This window comes from Cygnus atratus, chromosome 3, assembly GCF_013377495.2.
Source record: "Cygnus atratus isolate AKBS03 ecotype Queensland, Australia chromosome 3, CAtr_DNAZoo_HiC_assembly, whole genome shotgun sequence".
In the NCBI taxonomy this organism is placed as follows: Eukaryota; Metazoa; Chordata; class Aves; order Anseriformes; family Anatidae; genus Cygnus; species Cygnus atratus.
In genome coordinates, this window is record NC_066364.1 from 69,432,990 (window position 1) to 69,459,860 (window position 26,871).

The window sequence follows — 26,871 nt, forward strand, 5'->3', positions numbered from 1 at the left end:
ACGTAGCTATTACCGGTGCCCATTCTGCCTCACACTGCACAAGCATATTAGTAACATATCCTCCTACGGTGCCCACAGACAAAATGGAGAATCATTTGCTACAACTAACGTAAGCACTTCCTCTAGAAGGAAAACAAAAACAATGACACCACATACACAAGAAACAAACCCAGCAATGGAAGCTAAAAAGCGTTCCCCTTACCTTCTGTGAATAGCATTCCTGAAACAATACAAGAGAAATTTTAAGAGAGTCCCTCTTCCAGTTCTGTTACTGACACCTTCCAAATTATCACAAAGAAGTCACGTAAAACTTCTGTGCTTGTAAGTGTTTGTCTGGAAAGAAGAACCCTTACCGACTGTACACTTCCCAGCTTTGCCAAAGTTTTTGTGAAGCAGCCTGAAAAACCTCAGAAAAGACAAACTGAGGAATACAAAAACTAGAACTACGTCTCTTTTCCAATGTTCCTTCATATTTGCAACCAATGGCCGTTAATGCGTGCCACCTCAACTCAGACACCTAGCTGGCTGAAGAGGGCCCTGCTACTGCAACCACTCTCTTGTCCAAATGAGCCTTCAAAACCATCAGTGAGAGGATCCTCTGAGAAAGGAACCTCAAAACACTGTCACTGTCTCCTGTTCAGTCTCAGCAGACAAATCTTTAAATTCTTACATGGGTGTATACATGCTTGTGTGCATTTATTACACAGACTAGATTTTAATTAGGCTTGATCACTAAAGGCAGCGGTAGCTTTCGCTAGTGGTCCAAGAAAGCAGAAAGACAACATAGGAGCAAGTTTACAAGAAGCCTGTGAGAGCAAGCTGACAAGCAGATGAAGTCTTGCTGAGCAAGTTAAATGGTTTGTCCTATCTTATGCTCATTGTAACTGCAGGACTATTGTCAGCTTCGTCATTTTCAGAGTAAATAGCTGTTCTGAAAAAATAAATACAGGGAAAGAAAAACAAAACAGTCTAACTGCCTTTTTATGACAATCCAATTCCCTGAAAACTCATTCTTCTCAATTTGCCTTGCTTTATTAAAAGTGTGCATGCCAAGTTGAGATAACATCTCTTACTGTTATAATTTTGATCTACACAGCAATTCACGATTTGCTCTTTGGCAACTCTGGTGCAGTCTTTGGCTCTGAATCGGGATAAAAATGCATGAGCAGCTCTGCAGACTTCATGGACTGTGACTACATTTCCACCATTTGCATTAATAAAAAAAATTTACTCAACTTCATTTTCCTCCTTAAGCTTCCCCTGTGTTTTGAAAAAAACATTTAGCAATTGTGCTCTGAAAGCAGACTTTGAGGGGAATGTGTCAGCAGTTAGCGTTGTGCCCCTAATTAAACCAGCATATTTACGTTCTCCATAAATTCCCTTGGAAGCCACAATGTAATTGCTTCTATATGCCAATTTTCATAGGTTATGCAAATGTTTTCACATTATCAGCATTGCCTTACTGACTGCTGAAGATAAGGTCCTCATCTAGCAACGCAAAGGAGTCTTAAGCTTTCTCTGCCACGCATCAATAAGAAACAGGAGACATCCACTGAGAGCCTTCTGCTCCTCTAGAAAAATCTCCTAACTAAACGAGAGTATTACCATTTCCAGATTACTTAAAGGGTCAACTAAGTTTTTTCTTCTTCTCCCCTGATCCAGTATCCCTTAACCAGAATACCCTTAATTTTTGCCCTGACTCCTTCAAATACTGATTTATGTTCCTTGGGGAATTGTTCCTTTCTGCAGTTGGAGAGCCTTTCGCATGGCTGAATGAGCGTCCTGAAATTTTCATCAAGTTCAAAGAATGATTATTGCTATAATCACACCTACAAGCTTAATTTATTTTCTTGCTGTTTTGAAAAAAAATTATCTTGGCAAATGAAAATCCAACAATGGCTCACAGCCAACTGTCAAGGAAACACAGGAATGAAAAGCAACAGAACATCCTGTATGCCAAACGCCAGGAACACCAGTAGGTTGTGTTATTTCTCAGTGTCACCGAAGTGGCACCGTTTGTCATTAGTCAAATCTGGTCACTGTCTCACTGCAGGCTTTACCACATCCAACCAAGAGACTGGACTTTGTCCAGGGGTGAGGGATCAAACCCAAAGTTTTTCCAGCTCTGTGAAATGCATGGATGGAGATGGAGACATAACAATAACCTCTTAGCCTACACATTAACATCATGGCAAAATGAAAGAAAATCCTCACAATGTTGTAGATACAAAGTCTGTCCTCTTCATGACAGTCATAATCCACCACCTGAAAAACGTGTTTTCATAAAGAGAAGTCATAATGCTGGGAAAGGCCAGAACCTATTTTACCTGATGTGCCCTTATACTTCTAAAATATTTTTTTGAAGGCAAATCAAGTGAGCACTGCGGAAGTACCCTTTTCTGCATGGTTTTAAACTTTTTTTGATGAAGAACTGTGTTTTCCACAGAAAGGTGGGGGGGGGGGGGAAGGGGGAAACACATGAAAGTAATTTCAGCAGGAGCGTAGGTACTATTTCATATTAATGAAAATCAGATCATAAAAATTGCCTATGGACTAAGGAAGTGGCAGTCAAACACCTATATTAAAAACAATAGTGTTTTCTCCATCATAAGACAAGTTTCAGGATATTGTTTTAGAAACAATAAAAAATAAATCAGGATTGTAAAATGCAATTCCATAAAACAAGAGAATGTCCCATGATGGGAAACAACTTATATAAGTAACAATTTTATTTCACAAAGCAGTTATGTGATTCTACATCTATACAATATAGTTTGTCATTTGATCTTAAAGTTACCAGGCACAGGAGGAAAGCAAGAGCTTTTGGTCTGTGTGTGTCACATGAAAATTTAAAAATATTTTCAAAATAAAAGATGTTAATATTACATAAAACTGAGAAAAAAAACACACACTAATTTTACGGCTTGGTTCTGTTGAAAGGAAGTCTGGATGGCAGTCATGTTAAAACCTGAGTTGACCTCTCATTTTCCTCTTTACTATAGCATGCAATAAATAAGGTTGTCAGGGTTCAAGACCAAGTAATTCATTGCTAAATTTATGGAAGGCTCCACTACAGAAATCAATAAATAGTGACTTGAGAAGGCAATATGAATAAAGCAACATCTTCATAATACTAACTATTATAGCGGTATAGGTAAATAGGTAACTCTATTTGAGAGGATGGCAAAGATTTTCTTTGCAGTAAGTATATTCCAAATCAATCCAAGGAACATAATTTGCATTGAATAAGTTATTCAGCATTTTGCAGATGACCTCAATGCTGAGACAGGTTATGTCCCATCTTTTTGCAAGGTCACATGTAAATACAAGGGGTTCTCTGGACCTGTTCCATGTCACTCTTACTTATGGACTGATCCTTTCCTGCAAGTCCACAATGGGATGTGCTTTTCACAGTGATCTGAATATCTACATCAATAAAGAAATCCAAGAGAGTACATAAATGTGGCTGCTCAGTGATAAGTTGCTACGCCAGAATCTTGCCTTATTTTTGGCAAAACTAGTGCCATCTATACAAATACGTACACACTCCAGATCAATAAATACATGCTTGATCTCTGCTGGTAGATCAAACAAGAAAGGTACAAAGAGACACTGTTGTCTAGTTCTGTTATCAAGGAGCAAAGGGCTGGAAGGTACTGTCATTATTCATTACACAGACAAAAGGTTGTTTTCGTGTAAGGCTCCATTCTAGAAAAACAAACACGTCAATCCACCAACACTGCTAGGGAAATAACTGATGAAAAAGCAGATTATTCACTGGCCTAATTTCATAATAGGATGCTAGTCTGTAAAGAGAACTGAAAGGTACTGCATTCAAACAGAATTACATCGTCAAAGAGATCTAGGGTGGGGAACATCTGGATAGCTAACAGGTTGGCGGAAATAGACATGGGGATTATCATGAATTATAACCACACATGAGTGTGTCACACTGTTGCATAAAGACCAACTGGTGTATTGCAAATATAAACACAACAGTGGCGTGCTACCAACCCTTCTGCTCCACTCAACCCTGCTAAGACATCAGGTGCAATCATGGTCTGTCTTTGGCACCGTTGTTCAAAAAACAGGGAGCAAATTGATCATAATACAGAAAAAAAGCAGAGATATTTGTGAACGGTCAACCCTGGCGCTGGAAATTAGTGATGTTTAACCAGTGGGAGCAAAAAAGGAGGGGGAAGAGAACATAATGTCCTTCATATGTACGAAAAATTACTGTAAAGAGAAAGAAAAACGTTTTTTGTTTCATTGCAAGACAGCAAAAGGTAGAGAGAAGTCTGTGAGATACCAATAAAAATACTCAGTGGTAAGGACTGTACACACTAAAATAATTTGCCTAGGGAGACTGTGGAATTAACATGTTGGGATAGATTTACGAACAGGTCAGATCAACATCTGTCGGGAATAATAAGCATAGGTGAATCTGTCTTGGGGCAAAGGACGCACCTGGTGTTTTCTCAAAATTGTAAGATGAAGCTAAGTTGAATTCCACGCCATGCAACACTATAAAACACAGAGACTGAGGGAGCAGAAAACGGTATATTTGGCAACCCATCTTCAACCACAACAACAAAAATTCAGATCTTGCTTTGTGTTTCACTTCTGGTTTACGCGTTTCACACACAACTACAAAGAACTTCCACTCCTCCATTTGCAGTAAGAGACATCCCTATCCCAGAGCAAGCATTTGCAACCTTAATCAGGTGTGGCTGAGATACAGACTGCTTATGGCAATGTCTAATTCAAAGCTGAAGGAAGGGAAGCTATATATAGCAGTTTAATTTCTCACTTATTTTGTACTTTAAGGGATGTTTTACATGTGCACCGTCCTCAACTCATCAGTTGTCAGGGGTGTGTTTTACATAGATTTCTGAGCCTTTAGATTCCTTCTGTCGCTGTTTTGCAGAACTCGCATAGCTGCTTTAACAAAGCTCCTGCTTTTCATGAGATACTAACAACCAGCTTGGGGAGGTACGTACAACAAGAATAAGGAATACAGAAGGGTAGAAGAAAAGTATGGTGCAGAAGGCACTCAAGGAAAGGAGAAAATTAAGCATGTGGAATGAAGTGAATGGAGAAAAGGGGCTGAAAGGACTCTTCCACTCCAAGTACTGAAGAGAGAAAGGGTTGTGAAGCTTTGGAAAGAGGCACTGGACCACAGAATGGCTTGGGTTGGAAGCAACCTTAAAGATCACCTAGTTCTTACCTCCTTGCCACGTGCAGGGATGCCACCAACTGGATCAGGTTGCCCAAAGCCCCATCCAGACCAGTCTTGAACATCTCCAGGTGTGGGGCATCCACAGCTGCTGAGCTGCTACGGGAAGGGATTGAAGAGGAAGGTGTGGGGAACTACTACGAAGAAAAGCCTTGAGAAGATAGATGGTGGCAGGGAAGGAGAGTTATTATGAAAAAGTCATTTAAGTCAAGATTAAAAAAAATATATTAATAAAATAAAGGAATTCTTAGTATAAGATGCTTTCTTTCACACCCCTACTATAGTTACCAAACTCCACGAAAGCTGGAGATATGGACAGTGAGTAGGAATAGGTTCCTTAAAAATTTCTGGTAGGGCACTTTAATAAGAAAAGCTATTAAAACTACATGAAATCCTCATCAGTCGCAGCTGCTCTCAAAAAGCCTCAATTTGATTTTTCCTTCTGCTGTTCAGATGTCTGAAAGACCAATTTATGTAAGATATCTTTTTAGCTTTCCAAACCTCCTTTGGTGTTTCTATTAGCTGTTAAGCAAAATGTGTCATTTCCCTCAGCCTAAAGGGGTGAGCCATGACAGAACTCATCTTGTATCCTTCCACTTGGATTACAAATAATGCATCATTCTGTGAGCTATGGGGTGAGCACTTCTGTGTTAAAAATGTTACATTACCTAAAGCATTGCCACAATAGAATACGTGCTGTTATACAAAATGAATTACATGAACATTATCACCAAAATTTTAGGTGTCACTCATTGGACAAGGTTTTGCTCCTCGCAAGTCGCAAGTAAATGAAGTTGGTAACTTTCAAGGTGCCCCTCAAGTAACAACGATCAACCAGAATGAATTGCATTAGCATTAAGAAACAGAATGGCCTGGTCTTGTATATAATTAAATTCAGATTTTTAAAGGAAAGGCCTCAGGTTTTAGGAAACTGCTGGAAGAGCCTAAAGAAAATTTGATATTCCTCTCTTCAAGACTGCTTGACTTACATGAAGGTTAAAAAAAAAAAAAAAAAAAAAAAAAAGACTGTGGTCATAAAATGGTAAGGGGAAAAAGGGTGTTAAAAAAACAAAACACCACATCCTAAAGATCACCAAAAATAAATACTAAATCAAGAATGTTAACTTTTAAGGGTATTCATAAGCTTATATGTAAAGAGTTTGAAAAATGCTTTAATTATCTCTAATGAAACTTTACATACTTGAAGCAGAGTTCAAGAGCTACTACTACACTACTAGAAATATCCTTTCAAAGGATATCTACAATTATCTCAAAGACAATGATAAAGCATTCTTCAGTGAGAAGAGGACCCCAAAATTCAGAGAAGTGTTAAAGAAGACATTTATGTCAAAGGCTGAAAAGGAAACACAGCAGGTAACTTGCCATAAGCAAAATTACTCAGAGAGCCAACTAATATGTCTTGCCCTAACTGTATGCCTTTTATTGTCATGAGAGTTATTCAGTAGTGGCCCTTTTTGATAGAAATCTGAGTAATTCCAGGTAGAAGAATCTCAATGTCACCACTAGTAAGCAGAGAAGATCAATTGTGTTTGCGCTATTTAGAGAAAACAATAACTATTTCCTGTTCCATTTAGCATGGACATAAAAGAAAACACAAAGGATGTTTCCTACTATACTTTGCTATGTTTCCCATGAAAGTGACTTTTGGCAAAATGCCTCTCTCCTTAAACTTCATTATGGACCTTATATTTTCAGTATCACCCACTCAGCTAAAACGCCTTCCTGCTTTCTTCTGCCGTGGCTGCCTGAACATTTTTATTTTTGTAATTTTTAAGAGTAGGAGAAATACACTAAAGATACAAACCCTAGAGAGAGAGATGTCCTGCCACTTCTCCAAATGAAGCTATAATACAATAAATATATTTTGTATTACAGGATCTTCTTATGTTTTCACAGAACTCCTCCAGTTTATTCTTACAAGTTAATAGTTTTAAGTCCTCCTCTCATTTTGTGAAGCTGGACTAAGACAGGGCTAGCCTCAACTTTCATTTTCTAAGGACTTTCAAGTGTATAAAACAGTCTACGTAGAAACAGTTCAACCTTTCCATGCCTCTATTTTCAAACCCTTTATCTTCTCTTTTCTCATTCACTTCATTTTGAAGCTTGCAAAGCTTCAGAGCAACCTACTGTAGTGGAAATCAGAGCCTTGACCGTGGCTTACAGTTGCAGTAGCTATAAGAAAAAGATCAAAACTGTTATTAAAAACCTCCTCCCTTGACCTCATGCCTCAACAAATTGACCCTAAAATATATGTATATATAAAAGCCATTGGTCAAAGGGTCTTAAAATTTCTAAAGTTGTGCTACGCTGCAGCATTTTTTCAGTTATTACTTTTTGTAATACTTTAAACCATGTTGTATCATTACAGCATCCTGATCAACACAGCCAGTATAGGTCTCACACTAGTAAAAATAGCTTGGGGCTTTGTGGCAGTTTTTTTCTCTGGTAGCCTTAAGGATGAATCACCTGCTTTTCTCTATCCTAGCCCAATTTTCTATTGACCTACTCGTTGTACCTTCTAGCATTTCACTCCTCAGCCTTGGGAACAATCAATGACCAAACTCCCTTCTTTCCTCTTCTTCCTCCTGACAAACTCAGTGAGAGGTCCCAGCTTATGGGGCACCTGCTCCAGACTCGCTTGGAGTCCTTACTCTACTCTCACATGCCCCAAAGCCAAGGCTCCTTCCTTCAGCACTCATCACCTCCTGTCATGCCTGAACAGTCTAAGTATCCCAACAAAACTTACAACGGTGGCAAAATGCAGGAAGCTCCAAAGAGCATATCTAACGGCAAAAAATTATCTTCATCTTTCTAACCTTCCAACCTCCTTTACTCCCTTTGGGCCAAAAACTCAGTGAAAAATACATGGCTACTTCACCTCTGTATTTACCTTAGCCGAACTGTAACACACTGAAAATGTATTTATTGTTTTTTCTACATGTTTTCAACAATCTTCCATGTATAACTGCCCCCTGTTATTCAGTCATGGAAAGCTTCCTTAGATATTTGATATTTCCATGTTACCAAAGGCAGATGTAAAATTTGACACGTATCTTGGTGTTTTTCCATTTCCATTGGTTAAAGGAATTTTGAAGAAGGTTAACATTAAAATTTCTTAGGAAATTAGGATGACTTCTACAAAACAAATGAATAGTTCAAGAGCAAAGGTGTAAATTTACATATACCACCTGCAATTTAAAAGCCACAACAAGATTAATCCAGTAGCGCTGAACCTATCTCAGTTCAACAGAGGAAAAAACAACAAAGTTATCAAGTCCCCCGAAATGTTCATCCAAGGCAGCATAAAGGTAAATTCTAGTCTTGCCGTTAATTTGGGAGGCTACTCATAAACAAAGAGATCAAGGAAGATAATTGACCTGCTAATGTCTATCTTACAAACAAAAAGTTATCCAAACTACTTATGGAGTTAAAAACAGCAGTAAAGAAAAACAAACTTGAATTTTGCTAGAGGGTCAGCAACTTGGCTCCTTTATACAGTATCAATCTGAAGTGAAGCATTTGAAAAAATAAAAATAAAAAAGGAGCCAAAACCCATTAGTCTGAGATTCATCTTCCTACTCCATTGCTAATAATGCTGTTCAGCCCTGTTTAAAGTATTTAAATTTTTCAAACTGCAAGTGAAGAAAGTAAAATAAGATTTAGAAGCTTTGTGGAGAAGATGCCTACCTGGAAGATGAGACACTGGTATTCCCATTGCTGCTGCAGGAACTGTTTATGTATGCGAATTGTGCTGATCAACAGATAATGTTAAGACGACTATGGAATATTAAAAGCACTCCAAGATAGGAGATAAGAGTTCAAGTTTCCTCAAGCAGAGGAGAGAACTGAACTTTGGGTTTCTACCCCGCTGGATCAAACCACCACCTCCTACTATTTGCAAACCATGTCCCTTGTTTCTCATACTTTCCCACAGGTGTTCAAAATGAATATTTAATTTGGGTCTTACTGAAACAGCATGTTTTTCAGCCATCGCTGTTTGCTAACTTTCCAGTGAAACCAATGCATTTCTGAAGAGATGAAAATCCACTCTACAGTGAAGTAATAGAGCTCTCTACTTCTGCATATCAGCATTATCCCCTCCATACATAAATGACATAAATCAGCTGCAGAACTGTAGGAGTGGCAGTGAGCTATTGACTAATAGAGCTAGACTCTTCACCAGACCTCTGTACTTAAGAAGAAAACAATAAAGTTGTCTGAAAGATGTGAGATCAAGAACACTTCAGTGGTCTTACACACTCTTAAGATGGTCTTAAGACTTAAAGAAAAGTGAGATAGCGGCCTGGATTTTAGCCTTGAGCCGCAGGCCACCTAGCTTGTTCATCACCCTGGCCATGCACTATGTAATTAGCTCTTGTGGCCAGTATTTGTTTACAGCTACTCTGGGGGTACACCCAGACTAACGCCATTACTTTTAAAATCCTTCTGAATTTACACAAATTTTGTGCTAATCTACTGCAAACTCATGGTCACAGACAAAACATTACAGAATTACAAAGGTAAATCTCCCTGAGCAACAAAATCTCAGGGAGGAGAGGCCTAAACAGGGATAACGATACTCAAGTTACCAACCTCAAAGGATACAACAAAGGGTAATTAACGTTTTTAAAGTGCTTTGAGGGTGGAAAGCGCTATACAAAGGAGAAATTAAACTATCTGGTGAGCAACTGTGTAGGCTAGCAACTGAAGGCTCCAATTATGTAGATCACCACATGAATGTAATAAAGCAATTCCGATGACCAACTTCCTTCGTACATCTCATTGGCATCCCTTCCAGCAATTCCCCCAAGCTGTGAAACTTTAAAAGCGATCTTCTGTGTCAAAACAGACTTGAACTATGGCTTAATCTTTGCTGCGAGACCAGAAGAGGAGACACGTCTGGAGGTGGCCCAATACAGACAGCTGACTTAAGCCTGAAATATGCCACTTGGAGGTAGGCTTCCTTCAAATACTGTTTATCATCTTAGCTTTTCTTGAAAGACGCTTCCAAATTCTGATTTTCTTCTGCTACCTTTTTATCTTCCTAATTTATCTGGATAGCTTGAAAAGCTTGTCTGTTTTCCACAGTTATATCCACTGATTTAATAAGTCATTATTCCTGCAAACACTGCCTTCTTTGCATCCTTACGTGAGCTGAGGTACACGACTACACTGCCATCATTTTCACACGGAAGCTAAATCTAAGGATTACGACTATAGTCTTATCGGGAACTTCAACAGCAACAGGCAAGAGACACAGATGTAAATGAAAATTAGCACTGTGTGTTTCGTAAGAACCTTATGCATTCCAAATTTTGCTAATCATTTCAAGTCCTTCTTCTTTAATTAGTTTCTAATCCGTGACTGATTTTGTTTATCATGCCCAGCAACACAAGAAATTCATCCTTCTGATAAGGTACTGAAATTTAATCCTGCTGTAATATGTATTATCCATTCATATTCATATGTATACAAAAACAGGTTTACTACCTTCAATTACTATTGATTAGCTATTACTTAATTTTCTTGAACATCCAAAAAAGACTTAAGAGTCAAGGAAAATCTGGATTCAGAAATCCCAAACTATTTTGTTTCATTTTGCAAGACAGCTGTAATCTAAACTGGGGGGAGCACTGAAATAAATCAAAAGGGATACGGCAGACAGGAGTCAGGAAGAGGAATTTCCATCTGATACCCATTCCTTTTATAATTTTGTGGAAAACAGATTGATCAATCACTAAAGAAATCACATCTCTTCAAACTGCTTGCACTCTCCTTCAAACACAAAATTCACAGACCGTCCTGTTTGAAATGGAATATTTCTCTGCATGCTTCAGGCAATACTGCTGAAACAGGAAACCTACACAACACTGGAAAAAGATAAAGCATGGAGAGATCAAAGGGGGGTAGCTGTGCAGTGCCAGAACCTACATCATGAAGATGAGGGCCAGGCTGGCAAAAAAAAAAAAAAAAAAAAAGGGGGTGGGTGGGGATAGGAATAAACCTTTTGAGTTTGCAGAAGGAAGCCTGCCTTCCTCTGGGCATCTTTGCTGGAGGAGTGTCCTTCTGCTGTGGAGAAACAGATGTTCCAAAGCACATCCAGATGTGCACAAATACTCGAGATGCGTTTCTCATTCCCCTCAAAACACGCTCTTGATTTATTCCTGATTAAGACCTGCCTGTTTTCCCTGACAACCTGCAAGGCTGTTACATTTCTTACAAGTGCAGTTTTTTTGGATACCTCAATAACTTCAAGACTTCTGTCTTGAGCAACATCCTCATTATTCCTTGAGATCCAGCGGTGGTGTTCCTCTACCTAAAGACGCAGGAGAAGTGGAAGCTAGCACAACAGTACTTTGACTCCTGAAGCTGCTGTCAGCCATCTTCAGCACACGTAGATGAACTAGTTGGAGGATAGAAGGAAAGGAACACAGAGCTGCCTGGGAAGTCAGAACTAATCTACTTAAGGACAAAGAAGAGTCCTGGGCAACCTGATCTAGTGGGTAGACATTGCACCTTCTGGGTTCATTCTTCTGATGGTTTAGCTGCTATCATTTATTTGATACTCTTCTGATACAGTGCCAATTTTCTCCTTAACAGTCACTACTGAATCCAAGAGAATTATCAAAAAAGTTACCCAAAGTCACCTATTTTGAATGCAGGACTGGAAAAATCTTAAGAGGTTAGCTGTGTGCATTTTAGAGCAACACTGGCTGCCACTTAATTTTTCTTCACACAAGTCTCACCAGTGTTTTTAGCTAGCTATCAGCATTGTCCCAGGGTTTGCTAAAACACAATAAACAACTGTCTGCTAAACAAACTCTGGACTGCCTGGCAACTTTAGAAAAGCTGTTAAGTGTGTTCACAATATCCTGGATCTTCACTCCCCGAAACTTAATGGTCTGCCAGCACATACTACTGTCCTCCCCAGAGTAACGTCACTCAGGTATTTGGAATCCTTCTATTAGTGCATGGACTGCACACCACAAAAACCATGTACCATAGTTTGGGTTTTTATTCTGAGAGATGTATTTTCTTATATGACAATTTAATATGTTTTCTTTCTTTTTTTAATAATGTTATCCCTTGCAATAAAATTTACCTCATGGTCCAGGCAGCACGACACTGTACATTTCCACGTTGGTTGTCATCTTTTAAATTCAGAGTGGAGAAAAGAAAAAGAAAATACATAAAGGGAGCTGAAGTTAGTCAACCGATTCCTCCTCCTCCACTCCTGAAGTCCTCAGGCTCCAATGAGATCAAATCACAGAGTTAATACAAATCTAGTCTGTCAGTTCCGGCAGACAAGCACTGCTACTAGCATAAAAGAAAAGCACAGCAAGAATACGTTCAATTGATCTTAGGTTCAAATTAGAAGTCCTGCTAAACATAAAGGGACAAGAAAATCACTACAGATGAGGATGCAAGATTGAGAATAGCTAGAAAAACATTTATAACTCTAAAGGCAAATTATTCCTCTCTCAAGTTACCAGTCAGACTACCCAAAGTGAGTTACTTTTTCTACTTAGGACATTTTTTATTTATAACAGCATTACCAATTCTGAAAAAAAACCACAACACAATCACCTTCAATAACTTGCTCTTCCTAGAACACTGACATTGCCAAAAATACAAACATTCAGAAGACTAGAAGTGTTGAAGTGAAGATCCTGCTCCAAAAAGCATGGATCCTCTGAATGCATTAAAGAAAGATAAGGTCACCCAAACCACCATAACAATCCGCTGAGTCTCCAGCCTACAAACTTTGGCTATAAATAGACAGATTTTGCTTAAGGGATTATTCATAAATGGGCTTCCAACAAAAATAGTGTTGAGACTGCAGGAGATCATTAGCTTACAGAAAGTAGAGAGATTTTTACTAAGTCTGCTAGTACTAAGTAGGCTAAGGGCTGCTTAGAAATGCATTCACTTCACTGTGTTTGGAACAAGCCTTGCTTTATTTTCATTCTTAATGCTAGCTCTGTATTTAAATGCCTTTGCTGTCTTGGTGTGTGATACATGAGACACTAAAAATAGCCTGTCTGTTCCAGAATTTCCATTGTGTCTACCTTTGAAAAGCTCCATTAATGATGAAAAAATTATTATGAATTAAGTTTATATAGATAAACCCTAAAATACTGAGAGACTGAGACTGCAGACACAGAAATCTCCATTATTTATTTCCTATATATGTAAATCTACTTTACGCACCTCATATTTAGGAAAAAAGAGACTTATTTTTTTCCTTCCAGTGTAGTTTGAAATGCTTAAAAGTCCACATCTTTTACTGCTGCTTTTTCTTTCATGTGTCTGACTGATAAGGCCTGGAAACCCTCCAAAATTCAAGAAGTCTTATCTGTGTGTTCTCCAGTTCTTTTTTTTTGTGTGTGTGTGTGTGTGTGCTGTAGATACCTTTCTAATCCAATTCAGATGTTGTTTGTATTTTGGAGAGTCTCTTGCAGCCAGCAAGACAAAACAAAACAGTGGGATTCTGTTCCTGCAAGGTAGAGGTGTCCTCTCAGGACAAAGGTAAAAGCACACAATATTGCATTTGCAAAGCAGAGCTGATCATTTCATGGCAGGGAAAAAGGAACCTATTCAAGGACCCAGAGATTTTAACGTCTGTAAAACACAAAGAATACGGGAAGTGGCTAGAGCCAGCTCTAGTGCAGGCACAGGCAGATTCCACAAAGATATTCAGTACTGCAACTTAACTGGCTAACTCCCATGGAGACTTCTTAAATGCACATCAATCACTGACTGGGAAACAGTTTGGGGTATTTCAGTCTCCTTCAGCAAAGGCTGGCTGAGTTTCTCTGCTGGTCTTATGATATCGCCCACCAGTAGTACAGTACCAGCCAAATGCACCTCTAAAAAGGCTAAAGATTAATTACCCTGTCACTCTAATTACTAATTACTCTATTTGTGCCACTTTAACGTCCACTCTGCCTTGCTGGACTATTTGTACATGATGATGATATCTAGACTGTCAAACCTATTTGTCATCAAACAACCGATTGCTGAGCATCTTTCAAAGCCATGCACAAAGACACGAGCTACATGCTTACACGCGTGGGCAGCAAGACAAGAATCGTATGTTGGTTTTGTGTTCATTTCTATTTTCTGACTTCATATATGTGCAGATTCATAAAGCCAGCTACTGTAAAACCACAAGGGCCTAGGGAAGTCGATTTGTCAGATATATGCACTGTACTTTATGCCATGTAGGCAGAGAGATTCTGAACACTTCTCTTTTTGTGCAAGGAAATTAATTAAATCCATGCAGGAAGAAAAAAAAAAAAGAAAAAAAGAGGTAAATACTCTGCCTTGTCACTTTCCAGTGACATTCATTTTAAATTTATGCAATTTACAAATCAAAAGATTACTGCAATTTCTCAGTGCCACAGCCGTAGCTGTCAGAACCCATCAGGAAGCCTCAAGCCGCTCTTTGACTTCAGGATCACCAGCTACAATGCAGAGCTTGGCAGCAGCAGTTAGCTGGCCGCTGTCAGTGATGGATGAGACAACAGAATGCAGTTTGCTCTTTCACAGCTACATCAATACTGTCCTGCCCTGCTGACAGGCAAGATGAACCTGCTTTTGACAGTGAGCCAAGCAGATATGATCCCAAAGACACAAAGGAAGCAGATATGAGGAGTAACAAGGAGCCATCCTCGCCGAGTCACTTTTCTGGCCATAACCACCTTTTAGCAGATGTCCAGATGAATTTTACCAGTGATACATCCATTATAGGCCTGAAAATCCACTCCGTCTACTCTGACTGCAGTTCTTCCTCAGCCAGAAACACATACGGTGCACAGGAATAGGCCAACTGCTAGGAAACGTGGGCAACTCCCATGCTGTTCACAAACATTAATGTCCAAACCCAAGCACATTCTCCATTACAAAAACAGAGGCAAAATTCCAAATGCAAAAAGCAGTTACCGTGGTTGGAGACAACGAACAATCTCTGACGGCACTACCATTTGGAAAAATAATCTGTGCTTAGCTCCATCTGCAGCTACTGTTTTGTTACAAGATATGCTGCTCTCCCAAACAATTTCACCAAGTGATATTTTTAAAAAATTCAACGAGAGCAGGATATCCAGACTGAAATGGCCATGGTCTGATAGGAAAGGTTGAGGAGGAGCTGATTAAAAAGTACAATATACAATCAAGATATCAACACTTGCTCCGAAACATTTTTAAAACATTTTCAAAGTGTACAGAAGCAGCAATAAACAGCTCATATTTCTGTCCTTTCAGTGGACGTGCTACAAAGGGCGATCTGGGCGAGCCAGTGCTGAATGCATGTTCTTGGCAAGACTCGCCAGCTCGGGCATTTCTTTGTTATTGCACTGCTCCTCCTGACACAGCCTCTCCGGGCAACTTTTGGAGGACACTCGGACCCCTGGGGTGATCCACTCTTTCTTTATCTGCAGAGCATTCAGTAAACGCAGCTCCAAACCTAACGCTGGCCTTTCACATTTTGTGTTTAACACTCATCCTGCTTTAAAAATCTGAAGGTGAATCCCGACACCTATTGCCTTTCAAATTTTTTTTTGCACAAAGCATCCGTAGCTTTGAGAGAGCTGTCAGAGACTCCCCACTCTCCTATTGCCTCTTTCATTCTCATCTCAGTGCAGGGCTTAGGCTTGCTCTATGGATTCCCCCTCTACGGATTCAGTAACCTTCACTTCAGCAAAACCCTGGAAATTAGCACTAGTACTACACACACAGCAGCTTCATTCTACCCTAACACTTAGCTAAAGAGAGGGAGAAGATCATCAGTGGGGGGGAAAAGGAACGGAAGTGTTGCTCACCTGCAGCTCTGGCATGTCCCCACTGCTGGGAAGAAGCTAGCACTGTCCCTCCTCACCCCTGCTATGAGGGCAATGCATGGCAGAGCAATGCCAGGCTAGACTAACAGCCCAGTAATACTGGTGCATAATAATTTTGTCATCACTTATATTTGCTACTGGGATATGCCATGAATCTGGCATTCCCCTCCAGCATTACTCCCCAGTCACAATTCCAAAATGTCCGCAAATATACTACCTTTCCTCAAGCTGCAGAGAGGAAAGACATCACACCAAACGAGTCACTGTCTTCTGTCTTTCACATCAGTACTTCTGAGGCCACTTCAGCAGCTCTTCTGTTTAAACCAATTCCTCCTTCTACAGCAGATGATAATCAGATGTATTAATCTATCACAGTGAAAATGCATGCTAGTCAACGAGGCCATTCCCTGCCCACTGTGTACCTACTCAGCGAAGCATGAAGCAGAACGTCTATCTGACGTCCAGAAACCATATTATATACTGGTGATGGATGTAGCAAAAACTGAGCACTAATTTAAATTTCAGTTGCGTTATCATTGTGCTGACTTAAAAGTTCAAGAAGTCATCACTGGACTACCACAGCGAGCAAACCAAACATGGGAGCCACTGCCGTTACATCTCCGGGATGTCTTTTCATGCAGCCATTTTCTCTGACTACAGTTTCTCTTGAACAGGATGAGCTAGCGAACCACTCGCTGGTCTGTCTTGGGTTAGCTCACATGTATTTAAACCAGCTTGAAGCTCTGCACCTTTGATGTGAGTTAATTAAACTCACATGGGTTTCCCCAGACTGGCTTCTGCAGCTTTGGAAGAGAAAGGAGCCAAATTAGGCCCATCTGTTCAAATGGAAGGGAGTCCTCTCCTGCCATATAGCATACTCCATCACCCAGCACAGGAGCTGCCTTCCAAGAGCCCGAGTGCCAGGAAAGGCGGGTGTCGTGGCTGGCAACAGCCACCTAGCATACCAGGTATGCGGAGGCTTTCAGATCCACGCTTCTCTGCCATCAGCTGCTAGGCACAGAAGGCTCACAGGTCTGTCTAGAAAGGGATTTCCCGCAATCATCTTTTCTTTAACACTTAGCCTTAAGTAATCCACGTCATCAGGTACAGCTGCTAGAGAATGGGAGCAAACCACTCCTTGCTGCTAGTCAGTGCTAAGATCTGGGGAAGCAAAGACAGAACACACCACTACACATCTTCAGCTCCCACACTTCTCTTAAAGGGTTTGAGCTCGCAGAGTAACTGCAGAACTGTTATCAGATAGCATACTGGCTCTACCACAGCAATGGGAGGTATTAACCATACCTTGCTTTCCCGTACAAACAAGATGGGATATGAGATTTACAGCCTGAAATTTCTAAATAAAAAGTACTATACTAAGTGACAGCAAACAATCCTATTTTTAAAAGTATTATTTCATACCAGAAACTCCACAGAGTTTCAAAGCAAAACTGCTAGGAACAACTACAGTCAGCAGGTTCACAATTTACAAGCTCTGCAATAACTAGTAACTTTCCTTATGAGTTTCTGTATGTGATGCAAAAGAATTACCACCACAGCAAAACCATGACCAAATATAACAAAGAAGAATTCCTTCAGTAACCTGTTTTCTGTCAGACAAGATTTGTAGGAAATATCAACAAAACTGTAAGTAAAATGTATGATACAGTTGGGAAACATAAACTTAACATAGAAGACCTAACTAAGCATGCCCAAAAGCCTTCTTCTCTCTGACACAGATTATGAATGTTATGAAAAAATGATGAAAAGGTTTAAAATGAAAAAAAAATCAGTAATACACATGTACAAAACAAACATGCATATATACACTAAGCAGTGATAAACACTTACTAACGTTACAGAACTGTAAGGAAATGGAAATCATCCAGCAAGCGAAAACGTTTCTGTGTTAGGCCTCCTGAAAAGGTTCCTCCCCAGACCTAACAAAAATGAGTTACACAGATGACCTGCACATACATTAGTTTCAGCAAAAGTGGGACTCCCCAAGAAGTCTGCACCACTGAATGGGTAAAATCCTGGCAGGTTGGGCTTTAAGGGTCATGTAACGGTTAGTGTGCTGTACTTGAAGGCCAGTTATAAGCAGAGAACTGCAGGATCTATGGGCCTGTCCCATTAAATACCTGCAGAGGAAATAGATGGCACCCATTATCCAGGCTGTGGATTTGAGTTACAGTCAATACACTTGAGGGCCGAGCTGCCATTCAAAGTGGCCTCACAGAAATCTCGAGAAACTCAACATGGACAAATACAAAGTCCTACTCCTGAGAAGGAGTAAGCCCATGCACCAACACAGGCTGGGGACTGACTGGCTGGGTCACCCTGCTCTGCAGAAAAGGCCTGGGGAGTTCTGGGGCCACGAGCACACCTCCAGTTGTGCAGCCCTCAGTGCTAGCAAGATGTCAATGAACTGTCAAATAAATTGAGTGAGTCCAGAGGAGGGCCACCAAGTGCTCAGGGCTTTGAGCCCTTACCCTGTAAAAACAGGCCAAGAGGGCTGGTAAATTCAGCTTGGAAAAAAAAAGACAGTCATACACAGCTACCTGATGGTGGCTATGGGGAGGTTATCAAAAACACGGAACCCTGTTCTTTGCAGTGGTGTGTAGTACAAGAACGAGACAACAGGCCAAAAAAAAAAAAAAAGACATGGAAGGGTCTGTATTAGATTATCGGGGGGGGGGGAATATTTACTGTACAGACAGGGAAGCAGAGGAACAGGTTGCCTAGACAGGCTGTGCAGTATCTGTCCTTGATGGAATCTCAAGACCCAACCGAATAAAGCCCTGAGCAACCTGTTTTGAAGTTTTGAATTCAGTGTCAACCCTGCTTTGAGCAGAAGGTTGGATTAAAGACCTCCTAAGGCCCCTTCCAGTCTGAACAGCTGTGACTCAATGTCCCCCTACAGGTTCTGTGACATGCATTAATGGAAAAGGGTTCACAAAATTGGTTACTGCTTACATTTGAGAGCATGAAATGAATATTTGCACCTCAGAGTTTTAAGAAGCTGTACTTTCCCAGTTCGTACAGTGCAACAAACAGTTGTACAGTTGAAAAACAGCACACAATTTCATTATGCTCACACCAGGAGCATCTTGGAGCAAGGAAACAATGCTTTTGTCAGACACCATCTTGCCTCCAAGAGTTGAGGTTGGCAAGCAAATGCACATAAGCAAAAAATGCTCCAATTGAAAAACAACTAAGAAATGCAGTCTCAAGGCTTAATGAATCACAACAAATATCTAAAAAAATATAAAGCAGTTGATTTCCAAGTGCTTAATTGAGTAGACCAAATTGTTTGTGTGCATGACCGCAATCACATCTAGTCACTTCTCTGGGTAGGGATGTAACTTTCAAATCATCAGGATGAAACACTAATGATTCTCCTGGGTCACAAACAGCAATCGCTTGTCAAAAAAGTCATAACTTCTCTACGTACCACATCAAGGTCTTGTGAAACCCTCCGCTTGCGCAGCTCTTCCATCCTCTCGCACACATCCGTGAAGCAGGTGTTGTAATAGTCTGCATACTGCTGAGCAAGGTCATCAATGTTTCCCAGTGACCCATCCTATAGTGAAGACAAGGGGGGGGGGGGGGGGGGGGGGAAAGAGAGGCTAGTCAGTGTTAAAATTCTAATTTAAAAGTAATAGCACAAGCCCGAGGTAGAGCCCACCCCCCTCCCCGTGGAGCAGGCAGCACACAACTCGTGGCTGTCCTTCCAATCCCCAGTCCTGAGCAAGAACACCTGGGAGCCACGTTATCACAGCAGCTCCTCAAGAACTGGTGGGTCCTTGCTAATCCCTGCACCGACAGAAGTGGCAGGGACAGCGATGCCGAGCAGTGGTGTCCCCAGGCACTATGTGCCTCGATTCCCTCCGACCCACATGCACTCATATTCCAAGTGGCTCTCCCGAGCCGCTGCCCACTCGCCCCACAACCAGTCATCACATGTGTTTCACCGACCTTATTTACTGGGAGTAGCCCTGCTTTCCTTCACAATGACTAACAGCACTTTCAAACACTAAAACCTCTTGCTTATAAGCACCATCAGTCAGACTGCAAACAATTTCAGCCAAATGACTTTAACAGGCGAGTTTATACCACCCACAAAGACACTCTGCCAGTTGTTCTTTTAAGGTACTCTGGAGGCGGAAACAGGCTTCGCTCAGTCCCAAACGTCTGTTCTGCCAGGCAAGATTGCTACCCCATTAATAAAATGGCTACAGCCAGGAACCTGATCGTAATCATCTGTTAATTACAGCTGAAATTCATACTTCTTGAATGATGGCTAAATAAGGGGGGAGGAAGGCTGGATGTTTTAAGTGGCATTAGAAATCTTTCTGAACTTCAGGTATCTGTGTCAGAGAGGGCAGGGAGAGGGGGTGGACAAGGTGGATTACCAAGGGGCACACAATTACGTGGGTCCAAAAGATCAAATGGAGTCATTTTCTCCTTTTGCCTGATTTCTGTAAGTGCATATATTTTATTGTATATAGTCTACCTTTTGAAGAATGCCTACACAAAGTATGGCTGCTGAGAGCAGAACAAGGACACACTGCGGTGTTATTTCATTGTTGCTATCTGTTAATAGATGCAACACACAAACATAAAGTTGTCTTGAGTATTAAGAAAAAATAAGCAACCGAGAAAACATTTAAAAAGAATTATGCTAATAGTACACCTAAGTTGCAATGCAAAGTGTTAACACATGAGCTGGAAGGAAATCTTTTAATTAGAAAGCACATCTTATTGAAGCTATTGCCATTTGAAAATAAATAGCCCTGTTTTCTGGGTCTGACTGTGCAGAAGAGGCAGACCTGCTCTAATGAAGTATCACTTCCAGTTTGGAAAAAACTCTCCAATTAAGTCAAAGTGGAAACCTATTAAACCAGAGATTCTGTGAAACACACTTTCTGCTTTCTTAAAGTACATTTCCACATGCTCAACAGGTATCTAAAACTCCCCAGAAAGCTTTGTAGAGAACTCATGTTCCCAAAATGCAGAACCGTTTTGAGTTTCTCCAACTACCATGTACAGTAGGGATGGAAAGCAACTTGTTGGAGCAACTGAAGCAAAATAGGTACAAAAAATATATATACATACACACCCTCCTCTATGCGAACTATATATATATATGTGTGTGTGTGTGTTACTGTATTTCGTACCTCTCGACCTGCCAAAGATCTCAAATGGGAGATGTTTCAAGCAATACAAGATCAAGTTCCTTAGTGTAAATACACTTCTGGGAATTTCAGGGTTCACAGAGCTTCAGACAAACAGCCTTCCACACCGCTAAGCGAGCATGCAGGTTACAGGGACAAAACACCGGCATCTTTGAGAGCTCGACAGCGCTGCCCTGCCTTGTCCCTGCTCAGCAGCCACACGTCCTCTCCAGCTGCTCCCTCATCACGAGCCCTCACCTCCCAGCAAGCCGGGCAAGAAAGCTGGACTCTCCACCTGTGCCACAAGCTCCGTACACCTGCCCGTACAGCTGGGCGCTCTCCCAGTGGTTGTCACAGCCTTGGCTGAGCGGTGCTTCCTGATGCCCCGCGCACGCAGAGCTGCCTTCACGAGGTTTGCACGCTCAGTAGGGATCACCAGGTAGGGAGGAAAACAAACACAGAAGCAGCAGCCCACGAATGTAACCTTCATTTGGTTGCTGTTGCGGGCGATACAAAGACCTGCACGGGTTTCAAAGAGATGAAATGAAATCTAATTCCCAGCCATTCCCTTATGACAACCATTCCTCTCTAAGCGTTACAAAAAATTCCCACTTCCTAGCGCCTTCCCCAGCTGGACAGAGGCTGCTTATTGCTTAATAAGCTTTGCCAGTTAAGACTATGGGAGCTGGAAATGGTAATAATAGTAGGGTAAGACTGGAAACCATCATTTTATTAGAACAATATGAAATCTGCTTCATTACTTTGCCAGTCTGTCTCCTTCCTGAACTCTGGAGACCTTTAAATTTCACGTGGTAAGCTTGCTGGGGAATAGGTGTAACTTGTGTAAGTAAAAGTTATACAACAGAGCAATTACTGTTTTTATAGGTTACTGTCATGACTCTGAAATTGAGTAATATACTCCAAAACCAAACATACCACGTGAGCTTCGGTTCAGCTAAAAGCTAAGCCAGCTCTACTGCAAGCAGGGCTGAGACCAGACAGGACAGAGGCCTGCCATGCACAGTGGAGCAAACAAAGCTTTGCAAATACTCATTTTTCACTGCTTTTGGTGAGGGAAGAGTGGCGCTTTTTTTCAAAGGAGGTCTCCACAGGTCTGAAGGTTTGTGACTGTCCCTAGAGTAAAAACAAGCTCAACAACAGCACCCAAATTAAACCCTGTAGGAACAGGGTGGCCTTCCTGCAACCAAGCACGTGAAGGCAAAGAGTAGCCTCTGGACAAGGGACAAAGGCCACCAGCACCAGAAAGCCACGAGAAGCCACCAGCCTGCCTGTCAGGTAGGATTTCAGCGAGTCAACGTACATGACTCAACTTAGGGGCTATGCTTCAAATGCAGCTCATGCCAGCTCTCCAAGGAAGACAAGTCCTGTGTGAAAGAAAGCTTAACACCCAGAATGGATGAAGGGACAGAAATATCACGAGGTCTTGAGGATGAGAATCGATTCCTGAAGAACATAATCACTGCAACTCTTCCATACGTTTCTGCTGGGTTGCCAGACAGAGGGCAGTTTACTTGTGGGGGCATCCAAAAAGGAAAAAGAGATACACAAGTCAGCCCAAGTCAAATACAGCAAATATTTCACACCCAGCAGCATCCACTCGTTACATACATGAAAATAATGTCGTAACTTGACAGACAATTACGTATCTGATTTACATTACCTCAAGTTTTCTCCCACAGGGTGTACGTTAAACGCATAGGATTATCTCCATCATCCACCCCTAATCTTTAAGTTTGTATGCAAACTTTAGCACCCAACTTGAGAACTCATTCGTCTCCCTTTCAAGGCAGCGGACTTCTCTAAAACATTTTTTAAAACTCCCCAACATAATATCACAGAACAATAAAAGCATTCATAACTAATGATAACTGAGTAAGATTTCAATTTGATACATAAAGAATAAAAGCCAGTATTAATTTTGGTAACTTCCTTTGACTTTCTTGCCTTCATACACAAGCCAAAATCTAGAGGATTTTTAAAATAATAGAAATAACAGTCAAAACTCATCTGTTTGCTCATTCCTCTACTTCTTTATGCATAGTCCCGCAGTATGGGCTTGATTCCAATATTAGTACAACAGGGTCTAAACAAACTCGAATTGCCATTTTTAGTTTCACAGGTATGAAAAAGCATACAGCTATTTGATACCAAAACCAATAAGCCAACATCATTTAAAGCAAGCCTTCAGTTATGCGCCACTACGTCCCATTTTGACATGGACGGACCCGTATTTGAAATAGCTCATGAGATCCTCATGAAAAAAGGCACAGCTTTCAGATTTATTCTTACTGACATATATGTAATTATCATATAAACCCATTGATCCTCTCTGGAGGAAAAAAAAAACATAAGCAACCCAAATATTCATTAAAATTCCTGAAATACTTTAATTTATTCATAAAAAGTTAACAACATTTTTTCCTAGAACTCTACTACTGCCTGAGACCTTTTCAGAAATAGTCTGATAGGCAGAAAAGCAAACAACCCACTAATTTTGAAGGGGCAAACCTATAATGAAAAATTTATAAAATATTTTAATGAAAGCAGAAGCTAGCTCAGATTCCTATTTTTGGTTGCCAAATAACATTCCTAAATTTCCATCTTATAATGTATGCATACAACATTTTTTGGCATCATAAAACAGGGAGTAAATGATGAATTACCCTGGAATTCCCAGGGAATTAGTTCTGATATGCATGTGAATACCAAAGGAATCCATCGAGATTCGTGTTAATGGAGTGACTACAAAGGGGAGCTGGAACGATTTGACACTTATTATAAAGTTAGGATTTATCGGTCACTGCTCATCAGTTGGTTTAACACCCTGGCAGAATCCTTTGTATTTGACATCTAAAAGCGTAAAGGAGAAAAATGTTTTGTCAGAGAGCTCCGCTAGCAATAAAATTAAGTACAAATACATTAGTATTTTAATAATAATAATGATAAAGTAAACACAGTACTCGGACTTTGTTACTTTGCTAGTAACAAATACGTTTCATGAACCTGTTTATAGAACTAAATCTGTCTAAATGCACTGTCTAAATCTAGACTGTGCACTGGCACAACATACATTCTTTCTGCACAGATTTTCACACAGAATAGTTTTAGAAAAAGCTAAAAACAACCAACCACAGCTATTTGAATTTGTACTTCACTACCTCAGATTCTGACACAGTACACTATTACAAAGCTGCATATTCCAGCATATCCCCCTATTCTATCAGCCGTGAATGTCAGGTAAGAGGCTTGATTACCAGATACACATGCTTGCTCTTCAAGGCAGGGGGTGAAATTCATGCAACTGAGCAAACCTCCAAAATGTAATGAAGATCCCAATGCTACGGGGCTGTTTGGTCAGCAAGACCAACTCTGGCCGCTGCACAGACATGATCTAGGAAGCCAGGAACAGGTCAGAAACCTTGAGGAAAAAATCCAGCTTTTCCAACGTATGTGGAAAGGGCACAGATGAAGGGAAGATGCTCTTTTAAAAGGCTTTGCAACCATGCCCTGGCCAAGGCATGACTTTGACCTTCACAGCCCCAGCTGAGAAAAACCCATTTCCGTGCCTGAGACACAGGACTACTGTGTGGAGAGTGACTGTAAACACGAGCAGCTTATTTCTGGCACTTGGATCTTAACAGGGACGCCTACCAAAAATTTGTGGAAGACGATCATGCGTTTCAATAATACCTTTGGTTTGGATAGCTGTGAGGAGCGCAGAAATGAAAGCCAGAACGTGGGCCAGAGCAAACAGGCTTGTTTGGGGAGGAGGGGCTAGGGGGAGAGGGAAGGAGGACCAAAAAAAGAAAAGCAGTGAAATGAGAACATATGTGGAAAGGAAACGTATTTGTGCCTAACAAACATGCTGTTTTCAACAGGACTTCATCTACACAGCACACATCCAACGAGATCTTTAGAGCCAAGGAGAATTAGCCTACCTAGACAGCATGGGATGCTCAGGTTTCCATGGGACAACTTTGACCAAGACACCAGCTTGTTCTAGATGTTTTCCCCAATGTATGCTCACAGAAGTTTGAGAAGCTTGTGCATGCTGCCCTAAGCAGCCCCAGCCTGGCAGAGCACCTCCTGCACCACAAGGTGTACCGATACACGACTTCAGGCCACTCGCGAGAGAGACTGTATTTCACATTCCTCCACAATTCTTTTTGAGGAGGCAGATTTAAATCAGATCCACACCTTTCCAAAAAAGAACAGTTAAATCTGCGTCCACCTCTCTGCCTAGGGCTTGTGTCTGTATTTGATACAGTAAATTTGGAATCACATGAGGAGGACAGGCATCCACATGTGTGCGTTACCCATTTCTGACCCTCTTACCTGTCCCTTGCTAGCAATGTATTTCTGCCAGGAACAAGACGGATGTTTCACATGCTGGCTTAGCTTCAAACCAGCTGCCATTAAAAATAAACCCAACAAGCTGCTAGAGGAATGTCTCCTTCTCTTCCTAGGGTTCAGAAAGGACAATCTTCCATTCAGCAGAAGAAACAATTCCACCATCCATAAAGCGACAGGTTCAAAGTCTATCTTGACAGTCAGCAGGGTCAAAAATGTGAATGAGACAGAAGCGTGAGGCCAGGGAGCCCTGCACTCGCCTTGATATTCAAGGGGAAGGCATAAAACACTCAATGTAGAAGTCATGACATTTTTATATTACGAAGAGCTATTTTAGATGATGTTGAAGGGTTGTCATGGTTCCCTTGACCCCTCTATAGCTGGACACTGCGAGAACAAAGAGAACATTCAATGCAAGACTTTCTATTAATTTTTATGGCATCTGAGCCTTCAGTCATTAAGCTGTGTGGCTGTACAGATGGCTACAAAAATAGATCTAATAAAACCTGTCAAGCCCTCGTCAGCATATTTAAAACATTTCTAGACTCTTTACAATAAATAGAATGCACAATGGTATAGCTTGATGTAAAAGATTTTGTAGCAATTATTTGAAATAAGTGATACAGCCCACTGAATTCAGAGTAAAGTCTCACTAAATCCAGAAACTTTATACTGAATCACACAGCTGTGTAACCTTTTTCTATTATATATGATACCTTCTTATGTCATCACATCAAGAGAAACTCTCCCCCTTTGCAAAGCTCCGCAAATAAAACACTTCTGCCACCATCAGCACCCCCTCACTTTTTATTGTAAAGTCCAGAAACCTGTCAAGATGTAACAAAGCATCTCCGTGATCCACTTTTTTCCCCTTTGTAAATTAAAATCAATTTGAAAGCACACTATTGGAATCCCTCTCTCTCTCTGGCATGCAACGAAGGAAGTCCTATATGTAAAAAAAATAAATAAAAAAATATATGCTAAAGTTGTATCTATGCAAATGTACATTCCAACATACTTAAAGTGGGTATTTATCACAAGCAAAACCAGCTCTTTCACATACTCATTATCTTGACAGACAAGACTATATGCAAATTTTATTCATAAAAAGTTAGTTCAAAGAATCCTTAATGTCCAGCTTCCCTAATAACAGTATATTATCTTCTATCCTCCTTTCCCCAAGGTGATCCACACTAAGCTCATCAAAATGCAACCTAAAGCTCTT

General features: G+C 40.7%; 1 protein-coding gene across 10 annotated transcripts in view; it reads right to left on the reverse strand.

Annotated features, from left to right (window-relative positions):
- LOC118244027 (SAM and SH3 domain-containing protein 1-like) overlaps nt 1-26,871 on the reverse strand; it is a 562,909-nt gene that overhangs the window by 80,912 nt on the left and 455,126 nt on the right. For all 10 annotated transcript variants that reach the window (XM_035538690.2, XM_035538691.2, XM_035538692.2 and 7 more), the window contains one exon: nt 19,553-19,681. In XM_035538690.2, the coding sequence (XP_035394583.2) occupies nt 19,553-19,681 (129 nt within the window). The remainder of the gene's footprint in view (nt 1-19,552; nt 19,682-26,871) is intronic.